The 27,130-nt window shown below is 38.8% G+C and overlaps 1 protein-coding gene across 1 annotated transcript in view; it reads right to left on the reverse strand.

Moving 5' to 3' along the window:
- Window positions 1–26,887, reverse strand: part of LOC149199619 (mitochondrial inner membrane protein OXA1-like) — a 162,294-nt gene extending 135,407 nt beyond the window's left edge. Inside the window, exon 1 of the mRNA XM_089402507.1 lies at window positions 26,188–26,887. Coding sequence (XP_089258633.1) covers window positions 26,188–26,822 — 635 coding nt within the window. The 5' untranslated portion in view covers window positions 26,823–26,887. The remainder of the gene's footprint in view (window positions 1–26,187) is intronic.
- Window positions 26,888–27,130: the final 243 nt, after the last annotated feature.

Consider the following 27,130-nt stretch of genomic DNA (forward strand, 5'->3'; position numbering starts at 1 on the left):
CTACATTTTCCTATTTTTTAAGAGGTTGCTACTTTTAGCATGTCTATTTATAATAGGATGATGCGGCAACCTGATGGGTTGACATGTGGCATCATTGTAAATGGACAAGTGCCAAGAGTTCAGATGAGTCATCAATGAAGTGGCAGAGCGCATGAGTTGACTTGGCAACTAAGGCAATATTTTTTTGCTCCCCTAGATTCTATCCCCTCCTTTCTCTTCAACTCGTACTTCTCTATTATCTCTTATACCCATTCCTACTCTTCCTCTATTTTCTCTCCCCTTTCCCTATTTTTCCTCCTTATTTCACTCCCTTTTTTCCTCAATAAGAGATTATACCAACTCGACTTCCTAAAATTGGCTAAGTTAAATTTCTAAATATGGTGAGGGAGGAAAATTGGCTAAGGCAAATTTCTAAAGATGGTGAGGAAGGAAACATATGAACTCGAAATTGCTAAAAATACCTTGGGATATTTTTTATCACGAGAAATTTACCAATAACACTTCCAAGGAAAAATTAGCCATTTTTATGGCCAAATATATTTTTATCACATGAGAACTTGGACATACTTCAATCTAACTCAAGCAAGGGCCACTTAACTTGGTTTTCTTCTACAAAGAGAGCTTAGTTCAACCCACCATGTGCATTGATGACCAATAACAAGGAATTCAACCTCTTCTTCCTCTTGGTACGAATTGAAGGTGAAAATTGTTATAAATACAAGGGAAGGTCAACCTTCCAATTTGAATTGTCTTGAGTAAAACAAGCAGCCTCATTTTCTTCTATCCATCATTCTTCTCTCCCTCCCCTAGCTCTTATTCTTTTGTGTCACAACATCATTGTTTTTAAGTTTTGTGACAGTCATCTTGGTGCAACCAACCTTTTGACTCTTGCGGAATAAAATTCAGTGTTGATCCACTCACTCTAGTTTGTTTGATTCAACGGTATTTTGACATTTTGTGCAATATATTAATAGTTGTTTCAGCTATCAATTTGGGCAATTAGCCACTTAAATACGCTTTCTTCTTACTCTATTTTTCCATTTTAAAGGCTGATTTATAAAGGACCATTCCACACACTAAATTTACAAATTTTTACACACTTGTTTGGCCACTAACTTGCTAGTCAAACAGCCATTATCTTGTTTTTTCTATGATTTATTGCATATTTACTGGTTAGAACAGCAGGAAGAAAGATTTGGGACACCCTGCTAAGGTTGGCAAGCACCAGCCCAAACAAAGAGGAATATTTACTAGTAACACTTAGGGCAGATTTTCCTATATATTCACTAATTTCTACAGCTGATTTTTCAAAAATTATATCAATTTATAGGGTGTAGAAATTAGTGCTAACACAACCTTAAGACTGAAACTTCACAAGGTTAAGATCAAGAAACCTCTAGTCAAAAGGTGAAATATCTGAATTGCAATAATGTGTGAATTTGGAGACATTTCAAAATGCTATTTGAGCTTTTTGTGGCAAAGATCACTCGTAAGAGGGATCTTGTATTTCAGCTGAAAATTACCTAGGAGAGGTGATTAGCCCTGTTTAAGGTTGTTACCTGCGATACCCTAGTGTGCTTGAGATGAGCACTTGCAACTATGAGAGGTTTTGATAAGTTTCTCTTGTGATGAGAGATGACGGATCTACTATATTTATGGCTGTTATGGATGTATTGCAGCAGGTGTGGTGCATACAAGGACCTCTAATAGATGGCTCATTTGTTCCAAGAATTGCTAGTGATAGGTGGTAAATATATGTGATTATGACTGGTACGGCTTAATTATCAGCAAGTGAGATAATCACAAAGCAATCCAAAAAGTGATTATGTTTAATTTGTTGTGGTAGATAGGTTGAAGATCTTCTTTATATTGTATATTTTACAAGATGAAAATGGTGTTGGTCTCTTGCTTGTCCTCTAGCACTATGTCCAGTGTTAGATGGTATGACAATGGACCTCCTAGAGATGTGACATAATTACAAGTCTTTATTCAAGAAATTTCAAGTGCTAGAGGGAGGGATGAATGTGGAGTTTGGTAATGGTGATACTTGTCTTGTGAGAGGAGTTGACTCCATATCTTTTCAAATGCCTCTGGGGGATGTTCTTGAGCTGAGCGATATCATATTTGTTCCTAGTATGAGGAAGAACCTTCTTTCAGTTTCTTGTATGACAAATGTATAGTGGAGAGCTGCTTTTAAGGGATAGCAATGCACCATAGGTGACTGCAGTCTAGTTAACCAAAGGACTTTAGCTAGAGGGGTGTGGCAAGGTAGCCTTTACAGGTTACTTGCCAATCTAACGGCATATGTATATTCCAATGAGAGATTGAAAGAGACTTCTAGTTCTGAAGTTCGAGAGCATACAGGTGCACCCATATCTTCAATGAGGACAAGTATATCTCCCAAGGGATTAGCTAGTCATGTCACATCGGTTTCTTCCATCTATGAATCTTCCAATTGTTCACTAGAGAAGAGGTGTGATACCTTGATGGAGGATGATGCCAACAATGATTTGCAAATGATGAGACCATTGTATAGGACAAGGTTGGTGGATTCTCTTATACAAAGGGAGTTTCCCGTGATGTTGCTCTTACTTCAAGAGTATCTCAGGATGCCAGAGTTGTCTTAAGTTCAAGTTGTGTTAGTGGCTAGAGTATTGGAGGTACATGAAAAGGATTCTCATGATGACAAGTTTATAATAATATTGCATGGATTGTTACCTATACCACAAGCTTCGTATTCTAGGATCATGGAGTGGACTTGTGCAAATTACATATTTGCAACTCTGATAGATGTGATTGACTTGTTTTCACCTTATACAGAGATATCATTATCTTTGTAGGATTAACTAGACAACACACAATGTGGTGTCCAATGATATTGGCCTTTGATGTTGACATCGAGAATGATAGAGCTTAGTAATTATCTTTTATTCCAAGGTTATGTTCCTTCATATTCATAGGTGGTCATTATTCGTTAGAGGATCAAGATGTTGTGATAGCATGGGTGATAGTTTTATTGCAGGTGACAACGGTTGACTCTGAGACTACAGTAGGTACTAATTTGTAGGCGCCAAGTTTGGTGGTGTTGTAGAGAAAGTCAACAAGTGCCAATGTAAACAATTTCCTCATAAAGAGGGAGTGTTAGGTTTTGAATTACTCTAAGAGTCTAAAAATGTTTACACCATTATTGGATTGCTTCATGAGCTTTGGAATACATGGTGCATGTTTAGCCCCTAGATGGTCCGAGATGGATTGGTGCATGGGAGATGGTATATGACCGATTTGCATAGTGGAGACATCTTGCTCAGTGGTTGCTTGACCTCAAGTGGGTGCTTGCTTGGTATTCTTCCCTAGGGCACCAAAGCACTCTTGCTTGCTCAATGGACACCATTACATTACCCCATATGGAAGCTCTTATTTTGAATGGTATCATCTTGGAGCATGAGATGCATACCCTTCGAATGGAGCACTTCATTTGTGTAGGCTTACATGAGCTTATAGTAGGTTGTTTGTAAGGACTTGAGCCCAATTTTATTGTTGGTCACCCTTACCTCTCATATATATAGAAGAATGAGAGAGCTCTTTCATTATCATCATTATTGTACTCATCCTTTTGTACCTATCTTCTTGGAGTGATTTGCTAGGGTTCATTTAGAAACCACAGAAGAAGTTATACATGGGAGGAGGGTGTCTTTGTTGGAGTTGCTCTTGTGACTAGGGTTTGTTTGTTGAGAAATCAATTAGGGCAGCTATTAGGGTGATTTCTCTTTACTTGATAATTGTTTGTGAAGTTATATGTTGGCTTCTTATTACAATTATTATGTTTTGTTAATCAAAAAATTACGAAAACCATAACCATGAAGATCACAAAAAGACAATGAACACAAGATGTAGGCTCCAAGCCAGAGCAAAACCCCTCCAAGGGGAAAACCCAATAAAATCTTCTCTTCTTATAGAATCAGGTCATATGAGAAATCCAAGACCTAAACACCAAGAGCAAGACCTCCTACAAGACCCAAGTCAACCCTCCTTCCAAGTTCTTCCAACAAATCAAAGTCAACTCAAGTTAAAGGCTTCCAAATATAGTCAAATCTGAATATTTTGGCCCCCTGCAATAGAATTTTGGACCTGCAATAGGTCTACACGCACTTGCAATTACCAAGTAACTTCACATGTGTGAGAGATTTAGGGAAATATAATCAAATCTGAATATTTTGGCCCCTGCAACATAATTTCGGACCTGCAATAGGTCTACAACTTCGGCACTTGCCATTACCAAGTAACTTCACATGTGTGAGAGATTTAGGGCAGAAACTTCAATTTTTCTTCCTTGATCTTCACTCTCTCTCCCTTGACTTCTAGCTCTTCTTCACTTGTATTTCACATTTCTTGGCACAGAAATCGAAACTTGCTTGTGATGCTCCAAATGAGGACAAATTGCATTGTATTTATACATATCCAAGAGGTTGAATGGGTCCCTTCTAGGGCCAACTTGGCCTTGTGGGGACAAAATTGACATTTTTGACTCAAATTAAATTATTTTTCCACTTTCTTTTCAAAGTCCAAATGGGACTTGACTTTAGTAGAATAATTTGACTCATGACAAATATTGTTTTGACTCACAAAGCCCTAGAAGCATGAAGAACATGCTTGACCTAAATAACCATTTGACTTGAGCATGAAACCCATGCTTGAAAATAAAATTATGTTTCCTTCTTTTGCTTTTTACATGAAATATACAATGAGATAAGTACAATAATAATTATGAAGACCAAACCTAGTTACATTTTCCAACACTCCCTCTTAACTAGGGAGGTATTCATAATTGCACAACCGGTACAAGAATACTCTCAAATTGAAATATTCTCATAAGAAGAGTTGAATTGATAAGCCAACATAAAACATCAACATCACAATCAGCATTGTCAAATTGCAATATAGCAAGGCCTTGACTAACAAGCTCTAACTCTCCACTAGATTAGAGCACAATGTTGGGAGGTATACATATGGACACCAACACCATAGCCTCTTCAAGGCACATAACCCATCTAGATGTTCACCAAGTATGTCCTTCCAGAACTATTCTTATCTTGGATTCCTAATCCTCAAAGAACATTTGTCCTCTTCGACTACTCTTACCTTGGATACCTTATCAGATCCTCAAGAAGCATTGGTCCACGAGGACTACATCCTATCTTGGATTCCCAATCCTCAAGGAGTATTGTCCCAGATGCTTATCCAACCCTCCATTCTCCCTCCCAGTGCCTTCACTAGACTTGCGGCAGTTAGTCTTCATCTAGTGCATGACACATGAAGAATATGGTGTCCCACATCATTCCCTTTCAATCAAGGAGGTAATCCTCATTCCCTCTCAAATAGGGATTAGATCCTTGCTCCCTCTCAACCAGTGAGACATAACCATAAACTTCATCTTGTCTCATTCATCAACGATTTTTTCTTCCGTGGAGATATTAGTAGTAGTTGCAATGGCTCCTTCTTCTGTGGAGATATTAGTAGTAGCTGCAAGGGCTCCTATCTCACAACACATCATATCATATATGAGCTTCGTCCTTCCTGGATGTCATGGAGCCAAACTCTTTCTAAATCTATCCTCCTGACAGGGTTCTTGCCATCAAGTTTACAGATCACTTTCCATCAACCATCATTTATAGCAACATTGTCATCAAAAATATCTAGTCAAACCAATCAATGTAAAGCTAATCATAGCTTCCTTTGTCCATCTTGGGAAAGTGATCAAACCCAACATTAGCAACAGACTATCTCGTGTCTTGCTACCTTTTCTGCCTTTGCATACCTCTGTCTTTCATATAGCCATCTAGTTGACTTTCTTTTGAATGAACTGCAAATTTTCCTGAAGATAATGTCTATGATGAGACTCCTTTCTCAAGATGAGAAATGCTCCAATTATACCTTCAAGCTGCAACTCAACTGTCTTCATACCTACATGCTTCTTTAATGTTTGCTTCCATAATCTTCTAGTGGAATATACTCTTGTCATGTCACAATGATTCTTCCATATATTGAAGAACTTTTTCATAATGATGGTTTAGTTTCTGTAGAGGATCCCTATGATCCTTTCCTGCTAGAATACTATTTATATAACAACACGATGCCACATAGTTCCTGCATGACCTGTGAAGTGCTAGATGGTCCAAATCCTTCTATCCTTGCTAGATGACTGCTACCGATGAGATGCAACTATGTAGATTCTAATCCTTCCAATGTTATATTCTTCTTTCCATGATGTCATAGTTCGCAAAATCCAAGACTCTTCAACAAATGTAACTACATATGCTACTCGAACTGCCATCTTCTAATAAAAGAGAAAACAATACTGCAAATAAACTTGGTAGTGGTCGAGTTCTTCAATAATAAAGATCCATAGGATCTTCATTCTTCGGCTTATTTTTAGGTTCTTCATTTTATTCAGCTATGTGAAGCCCAATACTTTCCTTCCTCTTATTGTTCTTCTTATTTTGAGGATCCTTGGGGAAATCTCTTTTAAAATGTCCATATTCATTGCATCCAAAGCATTGTACTTTGGACATATCTCGTCTTCCACGTGGCTGATTATTATTGTTCTTTTGATGAGGTTCAAACCTTCCAAACTTTCCTTTCTTCTTCTTCAATCTAGAAGCAAAAGCTTGGCTTCGATGTCATTTTTTGTCTTAAATCTTGTCTCCTCTAGAATACACAAAGACCATAGCTCATCAAAGTTTGGAGTGTCCTTTCTTGAATAGATGCTTGTCACAAAACTACTCCATTCTGAAGGTAAAGCATTGAGTATACAAGTTGTTAATTCAAAATCAAAAACAACTTCTCCAAGCCCTTGTAGTTAATCCTTCAATTGTGAGACCTTTATAAGATATGAGGCCAAATCTTCATCCTTTGATAACCTTGTTATGTAAAGTCGATTCCTCAAAGAAATTTTTTTACCTATCGTACTGACAAAATATAACATTATCAACTTCTCATAGATTGCTTTAGATGTGCTCAAATATGCAACAAAAGTAGAAGATGATCCTTGATGGATTTAATAAGAATCCTTTGAGCCCTAACTTCCCCTTTATTGTACTTAGTCCATTCTTGACTCTTATCCTTCTTTGGTTCTGTAATTTTGCCTAAAATGTGGTCTATGACTTCATTTTCTATAAGCACCAAATCAATTATCCTCTTCCATGCTTGAAAGTTTGTTGATCCATTGAGCTTATTGCCTTCCTTACAAGATGAAGACATTTGATTTAAAGATTGAGACATAGAGAATAATATAGTACTTACTTGACCTGCTTGATGATGATATCATCTTGATGCTTCCAAAGACTTCTAAAAGTATTCAAATATGTCCTAGAGTGATGACTTCTAGGGTGGATGGCACAATGTTATCTTCAAGTTGCTTCAAAGTTGAATGATGATGCCTTCTGAGAGTGTAGATGATGCTTACTGTTGGAAAATGTAACTAGTTTTGGTCTTCATTATTGTACTTGAGTCAAATGTAGTATATTTGTCAAAAGAAAAGAAAAAAAATATTATTATTATTATTTTATTTGACTTATTAAAGCATGGGTTTCATGCTTGGGTCAAATGTCATAGGTCAAGCCTCCATTGAAGGCTTTAGGTTAATTGTCAAAGTCAATTTTTGTTTGAAGACTCATCCTCCATCAAGGTCTCCTTGTTGTCGGCTTCAAAAGAATCCTCATCAAGTCAGCAACCCTCAAGAGAACTCATGTCGGCTCAAAATAAGTGACATTGCTCTTCAAAAATGTCATGTCGGCTCATTTAAGGACAGACAACTATATATATAAGGATGAGGGCATCCAATTACCTACACAGAAATTCACAAGGTTTCAAAGAACAAGTTTCGATACTACTACAAGACATCTCAAGTTCGGATTTCAGAAAATCTGCTTTCGGTGATCACAAAGAGTTCGTATAGGGATTTTCAGAGACATATGTTCGATGTCTTTACAGTAAAAGGTTTGGATATCACAAAGTGCTCGGCGTTGGAAAATCGATAGAGATGGCATGTAAATGATTTTCCGTTTTCATGACATTAACTTGTGATGTTTTTCATTATTAGTATTATGTCTTTTTAGTTATCTTTTCTTATCATCAAGATTAGTGCCAACAACAAATAGAAGAACACAAGATATAAGCACGCTGCCAGGGCAAAACTCCCCTTGAGGGGAAAACCCAATCACAAATTCTTCCTTCATTAGATTCCCGATGACCAAGACCCTTTCAACTTAGACTAGAGACTGCCTCCATCCATCAAGTCAACTTTGTTATGCTTCAATTTCGTTGCTCCTATAGCAGTCTATCTTCTTCATACTTTGATCTTGAAGAGATTACCTTCTACAACCAATCTGAGCTCCTTCATGTATTACAGTGATGCCACTATAACCCATCCAACCAATCCGAGCACCAATAGACAAATTGACTCATACCCATCTGAGATGACAATGAATCTTTTTCTTCTATAATGGCACCGAGACCTTTTCCTTGAAGTCTTCAAAACACAACACACTGTGTTATCCGAACTTCTCTTTGCAAAGACCCCAAAATATCCGTCTGAACTTCACTTTGTGATCACTGAATATAAACACTTATGAAATCCAAACCTGTAATCTGTGATTTTATGCGAGCTTCTGTGATCACCGAAAATGTATCTCTAAAATTTGTGAGCTCTGAGATTGGTGAAATGCATATATCTCAGCTGGGTATATATAGTGGTTCGTCCATAGAAAATAAGTCAACATGATTATCATGAATAGATGTGTCTCTATTTTATAATAGGCCAACTTGAGTTCTATTAAGTGAAGACAACTTGAAGAAAATCTATTTGGAGTTGACATGCAGACTTTGATGAAGAGGATGAGTAAATGACTTGATGACTTGATGGATGAAGGCTTTGACCAAACAACAATGACTTTACCAACCTAAAGCCTACAATGGGGGCTTGACCTCATTGTTGACCCAAGTATGAAACCCATGCTTCAATAAGTCAATTCAACAATAAGAAAAAAAAATTCTTTTGACAAATATATATTACATTTTTTAATTCAAGGACAATAATGAAGACCGAACCTAGTTACATTTTCCAACACTCCCTCTTAACTAGGGGGGTATTCATTTTTACATTTAATCAAAGAGGTACATGGAAGATCTCAACGCATCATCTGTGAAGAAGTTTAGGCACCGCAAAGCCATGGACTAGATTCCTGACCAGGGCAATCTATCCATTGGTCTCTCAAATATTTAGGCACTGCAATGCCACGGACTAGATTCCTTACCAGGGAAATCTATCCAGTGGGACTAAGATGGACTCAAGCTTTCAGCCTCTCTAGGTACCATCAAGCTTACTAGCTAACCATCAACCCAGAAACAGGTGCGTGTCAGAGCTCAATGACCAATGCCACCTTTCCAACTTCAGGACCTAGACATCAACACAAAGTGTCGGCCAGATGTCTTCCTAGGCAATGCTTCACTCACAAAGCCTCAACACCCCTTGATCCAGCAGATCAAGGACCACAAATCTCTCCCAATCAAACTGATCAGTAACCAGCATGCTATCAAAAACCTTCGAGAGATTTACCTGTACAAACACAACCCCAATCAATAATATACTTTCACATGTACATAATCAAATACAAACCTCTAGGGTCATTCTAGATGTTGCTCCTCAACTCAGTAGGATTATCAACCGAATCTTTGACAGAAGATTCCTCAATTATATACTTTCCTTTCCTACTTCTCATGCAGTGACATATTCTCCAAAATTCATTATTCAAAACCAAGCTATGCCCTCCCTCTCAACCAGGAAGCATCTCTTCATCCGGACTCCCTCTTAGGGAAATCTCTTCTATGTAGGCTTCCTCAGGGAGATCAGCTTCTTCTTTTCGTCATCGGAGAATCTTTCACAGCTTCCAACCATTTCATCAGATTTATTATCATCCTCATCATGCTTATCATATCAAGCATCTTCACCAAATTGAAGATTGTGTACCTGCACAACTTAGATAGCAAGTACAACCAAAACTATAGAAAAATGAAGTTAGCCATATCAGAATTACAGAAGCATTTCAACTTTATACATATCAGATACCCAGACTTTCAAACAAGAGACATATACTCTTCAATATCTTACTAGGGACTTTGTCATAAACCCTAGACTACTTCATAACAACTTTCATTCCATCTAGGGTTTCAATGTTTCTTTCAAAGGTATGACATACCTTACTTCAACATATAGCAAACCCTAGAAACAATTCAAACAAATATAGATCTACAAAACATCTAACAACTTTCAGAATTCATATGCTAGTAGCAGTTAAATTCTCTAGTATGTATAACCGTCTGAAATTTATATAATGATTGTTGAGAATTTGTAGATGGAAATCTAGGGTTTACATCAAACCCTAGTAGATGATAGACATGATGTCAACCTCATGTAAACAAATGTTATGGATACTTAGCTACTCTAGAGAGACAACGTTTCCATCATTGTTTTCAAGAGTTTCCTCAAAGATGTCCCTTATGGATTCCCTTATTCAATTCACGATACTCTACCAAGGTATGAGCACTATTACCTACCCATGTGGGTGACCCCTAGAAGAAAACCTTTTCTCTTATTGCTTCAACCTGTCATCCAGCAACCCTATCACAATCCACATATAGCTAACCTCAAATACCTCTCATCCATGCTTTGGTCAGTGCTTTCTTCCATCTAGCCTACTTATTCATTGAAGGCAAGTTATCTATTATAAGGTACAATAACCATTTTTGTATTCAAGTTATTTCATTTAATGCTTAAGGGCATTCTTGTACGGATCACAAGTTGAATTCGTTGTTTAGAGTTTGGAGCTTTTTGTGGTGAGGATTTTGATGTTTTTGAGATCTTGGATCATCCATAGTATTCATTTTTGAGTTTCGACATTTCGAGTCAATACCATGACTCGTCATCAAGAAAAAATTGGATGATCGACCACTTTTGGTTGTACATGTGTTCCCATGCTTCACCTTAGTGGTTGTCAGTCGCCCCTAGTCCAGCGTGACCTTCCTTGAAGCCTTTCTTTCACTGTCTAGGAGGGGCACAAATAGAAGACTTTGATTGATGTTGCATGTCCATAGTAATCCATACTTAACAGCTTCTATCTTCCCCTTATATCTGCATCCCATCTTTGGCTTAATTGTTATCTATTACTAATATTGATCCCCTTTTTCCTCATCCTTGAGTAGGGACTTGGAAACTTTTCCTTAAGAGGTCAATACAACAAAAAGAAAAGAAAAAGCATGAGTCATATTGATAAAATGCAAAAGATTGGCAAGGATAAATGAAAGTGGATTTATAAAAGCCTAGTCTGAGCTCTACCCCCCTTATTACCCCTCACCCAGTTCCTCGCTAATGCATGAGCTATCTAAAGAAAAGGAACTTTGAATATCTCAGTCCCATTGAGCAAGGAAGCGCTTCATCTTTTAGTGGTCAATGATACATCAAATAAAGCTTGTAACCCAAGTGATATATGTAACAAAAAAAGGAAATTAACGATCAAAAAGGCACACAAAAGGGGTGATAAAAGTAGGCCAAGGAAAGGGGTAACTTAGGTCCCACAATTACTCCTTCCTCACATCATAATGCTCAAGGATGTTGGAATTTCATTGCCAGTGCAAGACAATGGCATCCACCATGAAGTACACCCCGTGTCATGTCATTAATCACTTGCATCCACCGATTGATGGGTCAAACTAAGAATTGTTCCTCCCCTTAGAGTTGGAAGCACTTAATAGGGCCTTGTGGTAACCCTCCCATATCTAAGCATTGTAACTTGTTTACCAATCATAAGCCAGGAAAACAATTGAAGATGATGCTTGTGAGAAGTACTTTGATGACTTTAACATTAAATATGGCCCACTCTCGTACTCTTATGGTTTGGGCACCTATGTTGTTAATCTCACTTTTTATTCTGTTAGTATTTGTCAGGTCTCTGCTCCCACGTACAGTTGCCATCCCTTGAGGGATTGTATGATGCTTCTCCAACACTTCAAAGAGGACGTGTAGCCCCACTTGATGACTCCACTAAGCATCTTGACATAGGATATTGACCATTTATTGAGGAGCGTTGACCTTGAGATGCACTCCAAAGCCAGGGCGTTGCCATGAGAATTAATGTACCCCATAGCTAACATGACACCACCAAGTTGGCATTGCACCTACTTAATGGGCACTGACTTGTTTTGAGGAGATTTGATAATGATGATGACATGTGACCCTTTTGGAGGTGATAGTACACTACTATGCATGATGACATCATGCCCTAGCTTCATGTTGTCCCCTTCATGAGGCTTGGTGTAATGTTCCAAACTTAAATAAACAATGATATGCAAAACAAAATCGATTTGTGACAGGAAATTAAAACAATCAACAAATGCTCATTAAAACTCCAAAAGTGAGAACCAGTTGAGCCATTTTATTAATGAAATGAAGCAAGTACAATAATATGGAGAAATGCACCTGGGCTTGCCTCATGGGCAAGCTTGACAGGACCCAGGTGATAAAACAATAATCTCGACGCTCGAAATGACTGCTTCTCTAATGCTTTGTTTGTCCCCAGAAACTACACTACTAGCTGGAAAGGAACTACAAGAAACCTCGTCTTTGGTGCTCAGAAAATGCTATAACTTTATATATGGGATCCTTGTCAAAAACCCAGAAATGGTTTGGCCTATCTCCAAGCCATTTTCGAACCCACAAAATGGTGCAAATTCCCCAACTAACTAGCAATTCACCCTGTTATAAGAATGAGGATTTCATACCCAAATATCACCCGGAAAATTCTGAAATTTTAACCATAAACTCCTCTCACAAAACCCAGAAAAAACCCAGAAATGGTTTGGCCAAGATTTGACCTTCCAAAATCGACCTCCAAACTGCTCAAGAATACAGCCTACAAGGGACACCAATGAAAGCCTCCTCCCATGCTCTGAAAATGAAGCAATCTCCTCCACAAATGCTTCCCTTAACTTCCCTGACAAATTTTAGCCTCAAATATTGATACTCTACCTCCCACGTGTGCAACAAGTGTTGCCTCTGTGCTGGCCCAGGAAGTGGGAAAATCACATTGCAAAGAAGCACTCTCCTCCAACTCCCAAACTCTCCAAGATGACAACAAATATCCTAGGCCTCCTCTCCGAAAAATCTCTCAACCAAACTCCACGGCAAGCCACCACAAGCAAACTCGACCTCCTCTTCATTACATCCTCCAGTAATACACACCACCAGAAGATGAATGCAACTGTTGGAACATAACGAAATCCCTCCGGAAGAATGAAGAAAAACCTTCCTAGGGTGGCACTCGAAGTCCCCCGAAGAAAGGGTGAGCTCTTTGCTTGAAGAACTTGTGTTGAACAACAAGTGACTCGGCTAAGCAACTCGAGCAACCAAAGAGAAATCGATATGCCAAAAGATGAATGAAATGAGGAGAGCTGCCTTCCTTATATAGATTTCATGGAGCACTTTTCCCTCCAATTTTACCTCCATCGTGGACCCTCACTTAACCACCTCCATTCAAAACTTAACCACCCCCATGCAAACCGAACTAGGGAGTGCATATTTCCCTAGTGTGGGTGGCCCCCATGTGTAATTTAACCACAACAAAATAACTTCTCCTAAGTCTAATCTCCTAATAAAACTCGAATGGGCCCCACTATCTGCAAAAATGGCCCCCAAAATGAATTAATTAGTATTGTTCCAAATTAATTTAGGAAGGGACATAACAATCCTCCCCTCCCAAATGTTGCTTCCCCAAGCAACTTCAGTGTTGAATGCTCAAGTATGTGCTCACCCTCCCAAGTAGCATCCTCATCCGGCAAGTTCCTCCAATGCACCAAAAATTGTTTGTCCTCGAGCAGTGCCTGAACAAGCGCCCTCTCTGACCATGGATCCCCACTGTCACTACAAACTTCACCAGGGTCCTAAATATGCCATTGGATCGTCCCTGATCACTGTATTATCCTATTAGTGAAGGAGTCTGTTATGAAACCAGCTCAAGAAAAGATAGAAAAGATAAATCCACGCCTTAGAATTCAGCCTCTTCGAGGGGGCAACCTCCTTTACATTACATAAATGAACAATTCTTGGATGATACAAATGAAAATACCTCCTTTCTATATATAGGAGTCTAAGGGGACATAACATAATCAGAGCCGACATAACAATAATAATGTAAGGGCACAATAATAACAATAGTGGGCTTCTATGGGGCACAAGAGTAACAATATGGGCACTACATGGGTACATCAATATAATAAGGGGGTTGTACTAATAACAATAAGGGGTTACACTAGTAGTATAGGGGCCTAACATGCCCCTCTCCTTCAAAAAGCGTTGTCCTCAACGCTTGAGTAGTTCTTGATGCTTCCGTATAAAATTCTTGTCCTCCCATGTGGAATCTTCAACAGGTAAGTTCTTCCACTTGATGAGATACTCTGAAATTGATCGATTTCATAGCTGTCGGGTTCTTGTTTCTGTGACTATTCCAGGTTCCAATATGATTTTTCCTTCCTCTTCAATTTCTGGCAATATTGTTTGCATTGGAATCTTTTGCAACTTTTGAATAAGTGGCCATACTTCTTTGTCCTTCTTCCATTCATCCCTTGCTTCGTTTATCCAATCTGGTTGGATAATAGAAATAGCACAAAACAATGCTTCCACATCCTCATCTTTGAAGAGTCTTCCCATTCGGTAAGGTCGCCATTTGTTAAGTGCATGTAGTATTGCCAACATTTCCTTCTCATAAATAGTTTTCTTTATATGTAGTAGTAAAAATACCCAATCACCTACATCAAAAAAAATTTCACTATGATGTTGATCTACCTGTTGTTTCATTTGATTTTGCACCAAAGTGGCGTTATCCTTTAAAAGTTGGAGAACTTGTTGTTGATGCTCGATGTGATCTTTCACTGCTTGAACCTTTTTCTTCTTGATATGTCCTTCTATCTTTAGAGTTTGAGGAGTGGTAATTTCTTCCAATCCTTTACAAGATATGGTCGGATTCATTTCTTGATGCTCGATGTGATCTTTCACTTCTTGGACATTTTTCTTCTTGATATGTCCTTCTAGCTTGATAGTTTGAGGAGTGGTAATTCCGACCAATGAATTACAAGATATGGTTGGATTCATTTCTTCTTTCTTGACGTGATCTTTCACTTCTTTCACCTCTTTCTTCTTGATATGTCCTTCTATCTTGAGAGTTTGAGGAGTGGTCATTCTTGCTAATAGTTTACAAGATATGGTCTGATTCTTTTCTTCTTTCTCTGGGGTTGAGTCCTGGCATATATCCTCTTCTTTTGATGTTTCTTGATCCTTTTCTTCCTCCTCTTCCTACTCTATGTAAAATAATTTCTTCTCGTCACACTTATGACCTTTAGTGCATTTGCTATCATAATTGTAACAAAGCCCTTTTTCTCTTTTTTCTTCCAATTGTTGTGGTGTAACCCTTGTAGGTTGTGGAAGGCTAGGAGAAACAACACTTCCATCTTTATAGTTGTGAGGGGTAGACTTCCTTGTTGCCATAATTTTACTTTCCAATATGTCACAAAGCCCTTTTACTCTTTCCAATTGTTGTGGTGTTGCTCTAAAGAAGGTGTTGCTCTTCGTATCCTCATAATGTGCTATCATTTCCTCCGTGAGAATTGACCACGTAACAAGTTGTTTACGAGAACAAAGCCCTTTATACCATAAAAATTGATCCGGTTCTAAATATGAAGATGCAATACATACCTTTTGTAACAGTGGTACACCATGTAGATCAAAATATTGCTCCATCTGAAGTATCCAATTTACCGGATCCTTGCCATCAAACTTCCTCATCTTGTTTTTTCTTGATTTTAGGACCTCGATCTTGAAACGACTGTAACTCTGTAATTTCAGATATTTAAGTTCTGAAATTGCTACCTGTAGTAGCCCTCTATGTTCTCTTTCCAATGCCACCAGTCTGATCCAAATTGGATTCTCTAAGAAAGAGTTATGCACAATCTACCAAGATGACCTGATTATAGACCTTTCCAGAAGAGCGAACTTGTATGAAGTGCCACGTGTCAATTTTTTTGACCTATGGTTCTAAAAAAGATATACAAGAAACTATAGCCCATCCTATTTCTATACCTTCTTACGAAATTTCAATCCGATTCTCAGAGAGAAAGTTATGACGATTTTCCCCGGGTCACCTGTTTTGAATGTAATTCAGGAGTCTGCAAAAAGGCCAACTTCCTCAGATCATATCTCTGCACATATCGCGCGAAAAGCTCTGAAATTCAGACCCAAGGTTCAGCGTGATTTCTTCTCAAATGGGTTTTTTTGCGACTTCTGAAACGTCACAGAAAAAAAGTTATAACGAAAATTCCACGATGACCTGTTTGGAGCAGCGAAACCCTAGAATCCAAAGCTCTGATACCAAATGTTATGAAACCAGTTCAAGAAAAGATAGAAAAGATAAATCCACACCTTAGAATTCAGCTTCTTCGAGGGGGAAACCTCCTTTACATTACATAAATGAACAATTCTTGGATGATACAAATGAAAATACCTCCTTTCTATATATAGGAGTCTAAGGGGACATAACATAATCAGAGCCGACATAACAATAATAATGTAAGGGCACAATAATAATAATAGTGGGCTTCTATGGGGCACAAGAGTAACAATATGGGCACTACATGGGTACATCAATATAATAAGGGGGTTGTACTAATAACAATAAGGGGTTACACTAGTAGTATAGGGGCCTAACAGAGTCCCTCGATACCAGGATCCTAAGCCAACCTAATCAACATGGAGCACCCCTTGCTCCACTCACTATCCTGTCTAGTATAAATACCAGAAGTCCCCCACGTCATCGATGACTCGCTAAAGCCTAAAGGAAGATCTAAGTGACCTCCACCTGTAGCAGCCAGCTCACCCCTAATGCTTGCTGAGTTGTCTAGTATTGTGATGCTTGGGTCCCATGCTAGCCTCAAAAGGGTGCCACTCTAGCTCTAACAGACTGCCCATCATGCGCACATTGTATCCTCCTCTCCTGGAACCCAATGGTGGAATACTAATAGAGGCGAGACACGTGCTGCCAAGACATCTCCATGACGCAAAGGCCTACCCATCCAAATCTAACTTTGAACCTGTGCAGCAACAAAGAAAACCTGCCTCGCAGCCGATAAAGGCCTCTGTGTACCCCCATGTGCCAACCCAAAAGTGAACTAGGCCACTCTCTGCCATGACTCCGCTCATCATGAGACAGAGTGATCTATCAACCAACTGGATCCCCAGATCCCATAGCCAGACCTGTTGCGACATAGCTTTGACAGCGATTGGAATCCATCCATGCCCCATCTCCTCTTGGATCACTGATGAATTGAGTATGCATTATGATTTATCATTTATGTCACAATTGTATTTGAAATTTGTATGTACTACACATAATGTTACTTTGTAAACAGTCAAACTTACATATAGATGAAGATCTATGTTTGAAATCAATGAATTTGTATCATGAGTGAGAATTTGTGTAAGAAATTTATAACTTTTAATATATATATATATATATATATATATATATATATATATATATATATAACGTATCTAAATGTGTCATGTTCTGAGGGGTCAACGTGTCTGTATCCGACACTTGAATCCCCGTATTCGTCAAATCCTGAATCTACATGTCAAGGGACTTAGGTGACTCGACTAAGCAACTCAAGCAACCAAAGAGAAATCAATATGCCAAATGATTAATAAAATGAGGAGAGTTGCCTTCCTTATATAGATTTCGTGGAGCACTTTTCCCTCCAATTTTACCTCCATCGTGGGCCCTCACTTAACCACCTCCCTACAAACCGAACTAAGGAGTACGTATTTCCCTAGTGTGGGTAGCCCCCATGTGTAATTTAACCACAACAAAATAACTTCTCCTAAATCTAATCTTCTAATAAAACTCGAATGGGCCCCACTATCTCCAAAATTGACCCCCAAAATGCAATAACTAGTCTTGTTCCAAATTAATTTAGAAGGGACATGACACTTGGATTGATGACATGGGCTTGTTTGAGAATAGTCTTAATGAGGGAGCCTTGCTTGACAAGGAAGCCATTTTGATGAAGAGATGTGACCTTTGGGATGATATGCACCCCTTTGAGCCATGCATTGCATTTCTTTATGAGAGACACACCTTCTAGCGGATGACATCACCATTGGAGGGATTTTAGATCACACATGTGGGTTAAATAAGGCTTATTTTTATGTTTTATCATTGAGTTAGCTCTCTTTGAGGGTCGACTTGTGTCATATCCAACTTTTAATCATAATTAATTATTATTTTAGAGCCTTTGGACTAATTTTAGAGAAAATTGACTTGGTTTCCCTCATATAAATAAAGAGGAATCAATTTCTCTTTGCTTGATTATCACACACTTAGAGATCAATGTGCACTAGCTAGTCTAATCTCTCTTGGTCAATATGCAGTACTAGTTGAGGAAAACTATCTTGGGAAGGATATTTTGAGTGGATGGTTCTCTCTTGGATTATTATTGGTGATTCTTTGATGATATGTGCTAATTTAGTGTAAGTATCTTCTTCCATCTTGTACTTGTTGAAGAATTAGGGTTTAATGAAATTTTCACCAAAGTGTTGTTGATGTTTTATGGCTCTAACATCTCCTTGAACAAGATTTTCATCAAGTTTCTCTTGAAGAACCTAAGTGTAGCTTCCTCCCTTTAAATCTCCAAAGAAGATAGAAGGATGCTTGGGTTTAAGTCATTGAGAAACATGAGCTTCTCTCTCTCTCTCCATAGATTTTTTGCACTAGATCCACTAATCCATTGATTGAGAAAGGCACTAGTCTTATCTCTTGTGCAGTCCATTAAATAAAAACCTCATTTTTGTTTTTTTATGTTTTTCTAAGGTAAATTAGGGTTAGGTTGCAACAAAACCTGCATTTTTCAGCGTTACTACCTTGAGCCTTCTTGTCCTAGGGTTAGAATTTGTATGCATTCATTTGGAAAAATATAAATATAAATTTACATGCATTTTCCAACCCTTAATTGGGGTTGACATCTAGGGTTTCTATTATTATTATGTGTTTTCAGTCATTGAAAATTGTTGTAATTTCTTTTCTTACTTACTCACTGATCAGCCCTAATTTTAAGCTTGTTTATCAAGGACTTTGGGGTTGTTTTCTTATTGTTATTATAAAACTTTTGCATGCGATAATTTGTTTTAAAACCCTATTTTATATCATCAAAGTATATTTTCTTGATTGCATGTGTTTGGGTACCTATTTGAGCCTCTTTTGGTCTAACTAAGCCCTCTAGATTTAGCCATAGGTGCCTTTGAAATCATTCTCTATTTATACCTTAAATCACTTGAACCCTTGTAATTGTATATCTATCCTTGGGTGCAATGTTGCAATAATGGTTATCGGGATTAAATCGGCGCGGGGAAAAAATCGGAATTATCGGGAAAAAATCGGGAAAAAAATCGTTTGGTACAAAAATATTCATTTTTTTCATTTTTTTTCAATTTTTTTAATATCTAAACCATCTACAACATAAAATAAATACATTGACACATAAATATGATAAAAAAACTAATATATAAGATGTTTAATATCATTTCTAGCGCTAAAATCACACATAACATTGAATCATGTCCTGAATAGTAAGTCCTGACTCCTGAGTCCCAACTCAGCCTCAAAATATCAACAAAAAATATGATAATGTATCTCATCATGTCATAATGTCATATACAATAAAATGAAAGTCTAATCCTATTGATTTCCTCTGCCCCTCTTGCGAGAAAATGCCACAGCTTTCCCTTTCCCTCTAGATGTAGATGTTGGTGCCCGTGCTGGTGGAGATGGCAGTGGAGTCTGATGTGCTCTAGAAGCTGAAGAACTAGAAGTAGGAGCTATAAGAGGTAGACCACGTCCTCTACTAGTGGCAGTGGTAGCCCGGGCAGGCGGTGTCACCTCCTCCTCCTGTTCCTCCTCCTCCTGTTCCTCCTCCTCCTCCTCCTCCTCCTGCTCCTGCTCCTCCTCCCCCTCCACTACATCCTGCACTAACCAATCATCAACAGAATCCATGAGAGGCCTCTCGACCTCAACCCTCCATGCAGCAGTGGTGTCAATCCCATCCAATGAGATGGCATCCACATCAGGTGTCCTCTCAAGTTGCCTCACCCACAATCAAAGATTGTAGTAGACGTAGACCATGTCATTAAGTCGCTGGGACTCCAACTTGTACAAAGATCATGAAATAATAATTAATAATTATAAAAAAATATTGTTTAATGAACTCAAAAATTTATTTGGAAATTTGCAATATTTTAAATGTTTAAGTGTTAACCTGTTGCGCTTCTTGTTGTGTATTTTTTCAAATACACTCCAGTTGCGCTCACATCCTGAGGAGCTGCATGTTTGGCTGAGGATGCGAATGGCAAGCTTTTGCAGAAGGGGTTCCCTGCCACCATACATTTTCCACCATGCATCTACAACAAAATTACAAATAAAATTTTAAATAAACATAAGAAAAAAATGGAATTTGAAGAGACAATGAAATTTGAAACAAAGTTACAAAGTAAAAAATACCTGGCATTTTAATCGTCCTATCAGTGATAGCCATCTCAAAGTCAAATGTGCCACCTGCCATCCTATATGTCTCAATTTGTTTAGAGATCTCTATACGTTGTTTTGGAGATCGCACCATCTTATGGACACAAGATAAGAATCCATCCATGATCTCAGCATCAAAATCAAACCCACATGCATAAGAAAATGCAGGGTTCAGGAAAAGCCCAGCAGCATGAATGGGACGATGGAGTGTGTTGTTCCATTGCTCATCAATCACTCCCCATAGAAGGAGTTGTTTCTAAAACCCATCATCTCTCTTATCATCATAGTAGGCCCGAATGGCTTCTTTGGCCCTGTCCATGGCTTCATACAAATAGCCCATTGCGGGCTTCTCACCATCAACCAACCGAAGAACCTTTACCAAAGGTTCAGTAACAGCGCACATCTCCTGCACTCCCGCCCAGAAGACTTCCTGGTATGAAACTAGTCTACATACGGCCTCTCCTTCTGGTTTGCGGCTCATTGGCAAAGCACGCCACTCCTTTGAAAGAAACATTCTCTTCACATCCCACATAGAAATCAAGAGGGATTGAAGAGATATGAAACTGGTGGCAAACCGTGTAATGGCGGGACGCACCAACTCTTTGTTGTTGGTGAATCTTCTCATCAAGTTAAGCACAGATGTATGATTATATATAAATTTTGTAATGTTTTTTGATGAGTCAACAATATCTTTGACAAAGGGAATTTTCACTATGTCCTCTAACGTCAAATCAATACAATGGGCAGCACAAGGTGTCCAAAATAAAGTAGGATGCCTGTCCATAAACATCCTACCAGCAGCAACATAATTTGCAGCATTGTCCATTATGACTTGGACAACATGTTGTTCACCCACCTCCAAAATAAACACATCCAGCAAATCACATAAAGTTCTTGCATCTTTGATTTGTGCAGATGCATCAATAGATTTGATAAACATAGTCCCCTTAGGACAACTAACCAAGAAGTTTATAAGGGTTCTCCCCTTTTGGTCAGTCCAACCATCTGACATAATAGTGCATCCTGTTTGTGCCCATGATGCCCTAAAATCCTCCAATCTTTGGGTGCAGTCACGCTTTTCATTTTGAAGAATCCGGCCTCTGAAATCATGATAAGAAGGGATTTTGTACCCCGGGCCAACACTGGCAATAGCATCAACAGTAGGTTGGAAAAATGGATTATTCCTTACAATGCTGAAAGGAATATCACTCCAGAGGAGAAATTTTGCCAGCAACTTGTCAGCTTGTTCTTTCTCAGTTCTTTTTAGCATTGAACCGATAGATGGCTGTGAACCAGGTGTGGTTCGAGGAACAAAAAATGATGATGCAGCTACCGAATTGGCTGATGCTGCAGTAGAACCAGTGCCACTTGGCCCACTTCCTTCAGCTGACCTTTTTAGTTGCCTTTTGAGTTCTTCTTTGGCCTCTCTATTCTGCTCTAAAGTTTCCAATGCTCTCATGGCTCTTTGGATAAGTTCAGAAGTTGTATTTGTACAAGGCTCCACATCATGTCCAGGGATTTTTGCAAGGTGAAACTTCAACCTGTACACCCCCCCGGACATCCCCTTTCCACACAACTTGCAACTCAAGTTTACTCTATCATTCGGAGCATCAGGTACACCATATTCCCAGAAAGGATCCAATTTCCTTGGCATGTTTGTTTTTGAACTTTGAAGTTGCAAACTTGAAGTCTTGAATGGTGTTTTGGTGCAGTTGTGAACCTATGGGAAAATAAGGATTAGGATTACAATTTAGCATTTACAAAATTACAAGTTACAAATTTACAAATTACAATTTAGTATTTTAATTTTTAATTTTTACATTGATGATTGTACAAAGAAAATCCAAGTTACCTGTAACCCAACCTAAAATAACCATTCCAAAGTTCAAAGTTTCAAACACAAATTACCCAACCATTCCAAACCCAAGTTACCCAACCAAATGGCAAAAACAATGAAAAAAACATAAACAATGTTTCAAAAAAATGAAAACAAAAAAAAATGGTTCCCATAGTCATACCAAGTTACCCAACCCAAAACAATGAAGAAATACAAAAAAATCTTTAAAAACAATGAAAACAAAAGAAAAATGGTGCCCATACCAAGTTTCCCAACCTAAAACAACGAAAAACATACAAAAACAATGTTTTTAAACAATGAAAACAAAAAAAAATAATCCACATATCGTTTCTATGGAGAAACTGGTGGTCTCCTCTTGATTTCCTCCTCTAAGCACTTGGATTTGGCAAAAAACCCTCTTCAGCTTGGTCTCCAAGAGCTCCTCCTCCCTCCGCGCGCCACTGTCCAAATGAGAGCATGAAAAAACCCAAAAAAATGTTATATAACTATGCTGTCGCGACCCCCAGCGATTTTTTCAGTTTTTATTGTGATTTTTTCGTTTTTATCGCGATTATTTTAGTAAAAAACGGCAAAAAAAAAATCCGGCGATTTTTTCGTTTAATTATCGCGATTTTATCGGCAAAGGGAAAAAATCGCGATTTTTTCATTTTATCACGATTTTCACAACACTGCTTGGGTGAATCTTGTAGTAGAACCCATAAGCAGTATTCGTCCTAAGGCTATTTGGGCTATTTAATCCCTAGCTAGGGAATCCTCCCTTGTGGGGATTGTATCCAAACATAAAATGCAGGGGAGTAGTTATTGAAGTGACATTGGTAACTCTCCTAATGGTGCTCTTAATCTAGATTGCTTGTTGAGGCTTTGCACTAAGGTCCCAGATTTTGCAGTAACAAATTTAGAGGCAAATTCGGCTTCAATTGAGAATACAAACCCTTCTCCTTCTCAGATACATATAGGCAGTGCTCCCACACATCGTCCTTACAAAGTTCGATGCTCACCCCTTTTGTCTCAATATTATTGCCCACATAGTTTCACTTTTGTACCACATTTGGAGTTTTGTTGATACAAAGATCGGTCAAGATCGATACCCATACTTGGCCTACTACTCACAAGAGTTCATTGCCTTATTCACCCTCATAGTCACATCAGGGGTTGGTTTGTTGGGGTCTCAAACCTTCTAGAGTTCGTTAGTATTTCAATGTATCAGCTTCCCCTTTCAAATACTCCATGGATGCACTTGGCCACCTCCTATCTACTAGACAAGAGCTGAACAATATCCTTCAAGATGGCATAAAGGTAGTTTGTATCAGCTTCCCCTTTCAAATACTCCATGGATGCACTTGGCCACCTCCTATCTACTAGACAAGAGCTGAACAATATCCTTCAAGATGGCATAAAGGTAGTTTGTGCAGGTCAATTGGACAAACCCTCAAGGCGGGTTATGTCCGAGATTCCAAAGATGGCCTTCTATGATGAACACTTTATGAAGGTGAGGGACAGACTCATTATCCGACCCCCATATGCCTCATGTCATTATGTGCACTCCCTTTGCATCCACTTAGGCCAGATCCATGTGGGCTCACATAGACTTCGAGTTGAGACAAAACACTTGACTATAAAGGCATAGAGGATCTACCAATTGTGCCATCTTCGTGAGGTTGAGATAGAGGAACACTTCATATTCCGCTACCCCATCTATTATGAGATATGTAGGAGATTCCATGGATTGTTCAGAGGGATCAAAACCCTATCCAGTTTTTTCTGGTACTCAGACCAAAGATGTCTAACCCTTTACATGTAGGAGGCCCTCAAACTTCATGCTCACATTCTCCAGCCTCCTCCTAGACGAAATCCCACACAGCAGATTACTTCCTTCATTTTAGTGCTTCCATTAGCTATGGGCACCAAGCAACTAACTGATAGCAACATCACTTTTGACTCTAGAACAACGTGAACACAAGGGCCCATCCCACCTCCCCAGGGACCTCAGAGACGCTTCAAAGCCAAATCCTTTACTAGCAGGCAGACAAGATAACCCAGACATCCACAATGGGCTACTTCTAGACAGCAGCACGGTCAACAGTCTAGATCCTCCCCCAACTCTCCCTGTGGACATTATTCTATCTTGAGTTTTCTTCATTCAGTCTCTGATCTTAGGAGAGATAGATCCAATGGACCATGATCTAGCTCTAAGATCCTCTCTCTCTCTCTCTCTCTCTCTCTCTCTCTCTCTCTGTACGTCTCCCTCCTGTTGCAGCTGCCCACACTTGGGGATAAAGGTTTTCCATGTTTTAGCATTGACTTAATGCATCACTTCTTGTTCTTTGTATAGAAGACATTTGGTACTCCTGCTGTGTATTGATATCATTGTACTCAACAGTCCCATTAGCCTACTTTTGTGGTCATTTGTTAGACATTAATATAATTATCTTATCTTATCATACAATGTTTTGGCTTATGTAGATCTGAAGTTCCGATAGATGTTTCAAAAATTCTCAGATTTATCTATTTAAGTTCTACAAGTGCAGATCTGCTGACTGGAGGTGAAATTTTAACATATAAATGAGTGTACAGCATGTGTGCAATTCCAGCAATCCCCTCTCACATTTGCTCTCTTCTGATTTCTTGTGCGAGTATCTTCCTAAATTGTTGGCATTGTGCTCATATCATACTCCTACTTACATGGAGAATATTCTACGTGGTATCTATCCTACCAGGGTAACAGGAAGCATCCCATTGCCCACTACACAATTTCAGAAGCTTGAACAGGCTTTAATCTCTTCAATGTCCCAAATCTCAGTCTAGTTTACTTGGTGAGACTTGGAATACTTTTTAACATGATAACATATTTGTAGGGTCACATGTAAAAATTTGGGAAAAAACAGCAGATGTACCACAAAGAAATCGGAGAGCATTTCGGATACCAAGTTGCCGGCAATCACCTCATATGAAAGAAGAGGATAATTTAGGAAGAAAATTTGAGGTTACAAGTAGACAAAAGCACAAAGAGATAATTCATGTTTAGGGTGGTTAATCCGCATGCAAACGTTTTCTTTACTTACAGACACCTAGCTGGGCATGGCTAATTTAAAACCAGCCTTCGGTTCTTGATAACTGCCCTCCGGGTGCAGTCATACAGTCAGTTTTGTATCTCATTTCGTGAACTACATCTTTTATGTATAGACTCCATTGTTTTGCAAATAAGAGGCAAAATTTTGACTTGACACTTCATCTAGAAACTTATTCTCAGAAGATTGTGTGAAATGTCTCAATACTTTGCATGGTTAAAATTACTACTAGCCTTCCCGATCGACTGATGCTACATTTATTAGAAAGATTTTAAAATGAAAGACAAAGCATTAGGTTCAATTATCTGGGAAAAAAAGGTTTAAAATATCACCACCTGTTCTCGGGGGGATGAGCACAAAGCCTACCTAGCGAATACTCAAGCAAAAGTTATATGGTTTGGGAAATTAACTGCGTCCATTGTTTGATCGTTCCGACGTTTCAAGTAATACCTTCACCCATCGTCATTCGGACAATGGACACGGAAAACATATGAATAGCTCAAAGAACTGTGACAGACAATTATTCGAATAAAGAGCTGACGGCTAAACTAAATTTGCGTATGCCTAACTGGCTGAGTGAGTATCATACCATGGTAACCCAGAGTGCACATGAACAGCTTCAATGACATATTGCAAAGCTGCAACTGGATATGAACAATCGGCAGCTGCAGCTGCCACTTCACTCACGGCCTGGGTTTTATTCAATGTATCCATGGAAATGCTATTTTCACCCAAGACCTGTGCAACATCGTTGATGTAGTCAGGTATGGTGTCCACCTTGTCTGATACTTCTCCAACGGTGCTAACATACCTGACTGACACATTTGCAGTCAGGGCACCTGCTCTTCCTCCAACTACCAAACCTCGATGCAAACCGGACATCGCAAACCCTGGGATGAGCTTCCCGTGCTCCATAGACATCCCATATGAAGCTTTTTGAGATCGAATTCCTAACAATTTATCATCTGCCATTTTCAGGGGTTTCTTACTTTGCTTGTCTGCATTCTCATCGTCGCGACTTCCATACCAGCCAAGTGTAGTGAATTCTGGATTCAAATCCACCCCACCGCGACCCCTAAAACCCTTGCTCCCGCGCTCTGAGTGTGTATCATCCCCTTCTGATAACACGTTATAATTAAATCTTCGCAACGTGGAAGCTGTTGAAGATGCAGAGGAAGTTGTTTGAATGCGCCTATATAGGCTTAATTTGGCTAATGGAGCCATCTCTTTATCTGCTATGAGGCTTTCTGTCCGGATCAAAGAAGAACTGGCCCCATTGACAAAGAGTCCACGCCGTTATGCAGAAAGAGATCCCAATATCTATACCCTGATTTCAAGTTTTGCAATGATTTATCGTTCAATCAGCTTGCATTTACAGCGATAGGAAATGACAAAAAGAAGATAAATCCTTCTATTATGTTCCGGATAAAAAAATTGGGGATTTACAACTGCTGCTTCAAAAAATTGAAGGGATCCATGGTTGGGGAAGGACACCAGGGTTTAGGGTTTAGAAGCGAACGAAAAGCTGGAAT

Source organism: Pinus tabuliformis, chromosome 2_1 (assembly GCF_031772625.1).
Source record: "Pinus tabuliformis cultivar Carrire ecotype Pingquan chromosome 2_1, CPIR1, whole genome shotgun sequence".
Lineage (NCBI taxonomy): Eukaryota > Viridiplantae > Streptophyta > Pinopsida > Pinales > Pinaceae > Pinus > Pinus tabuliformis.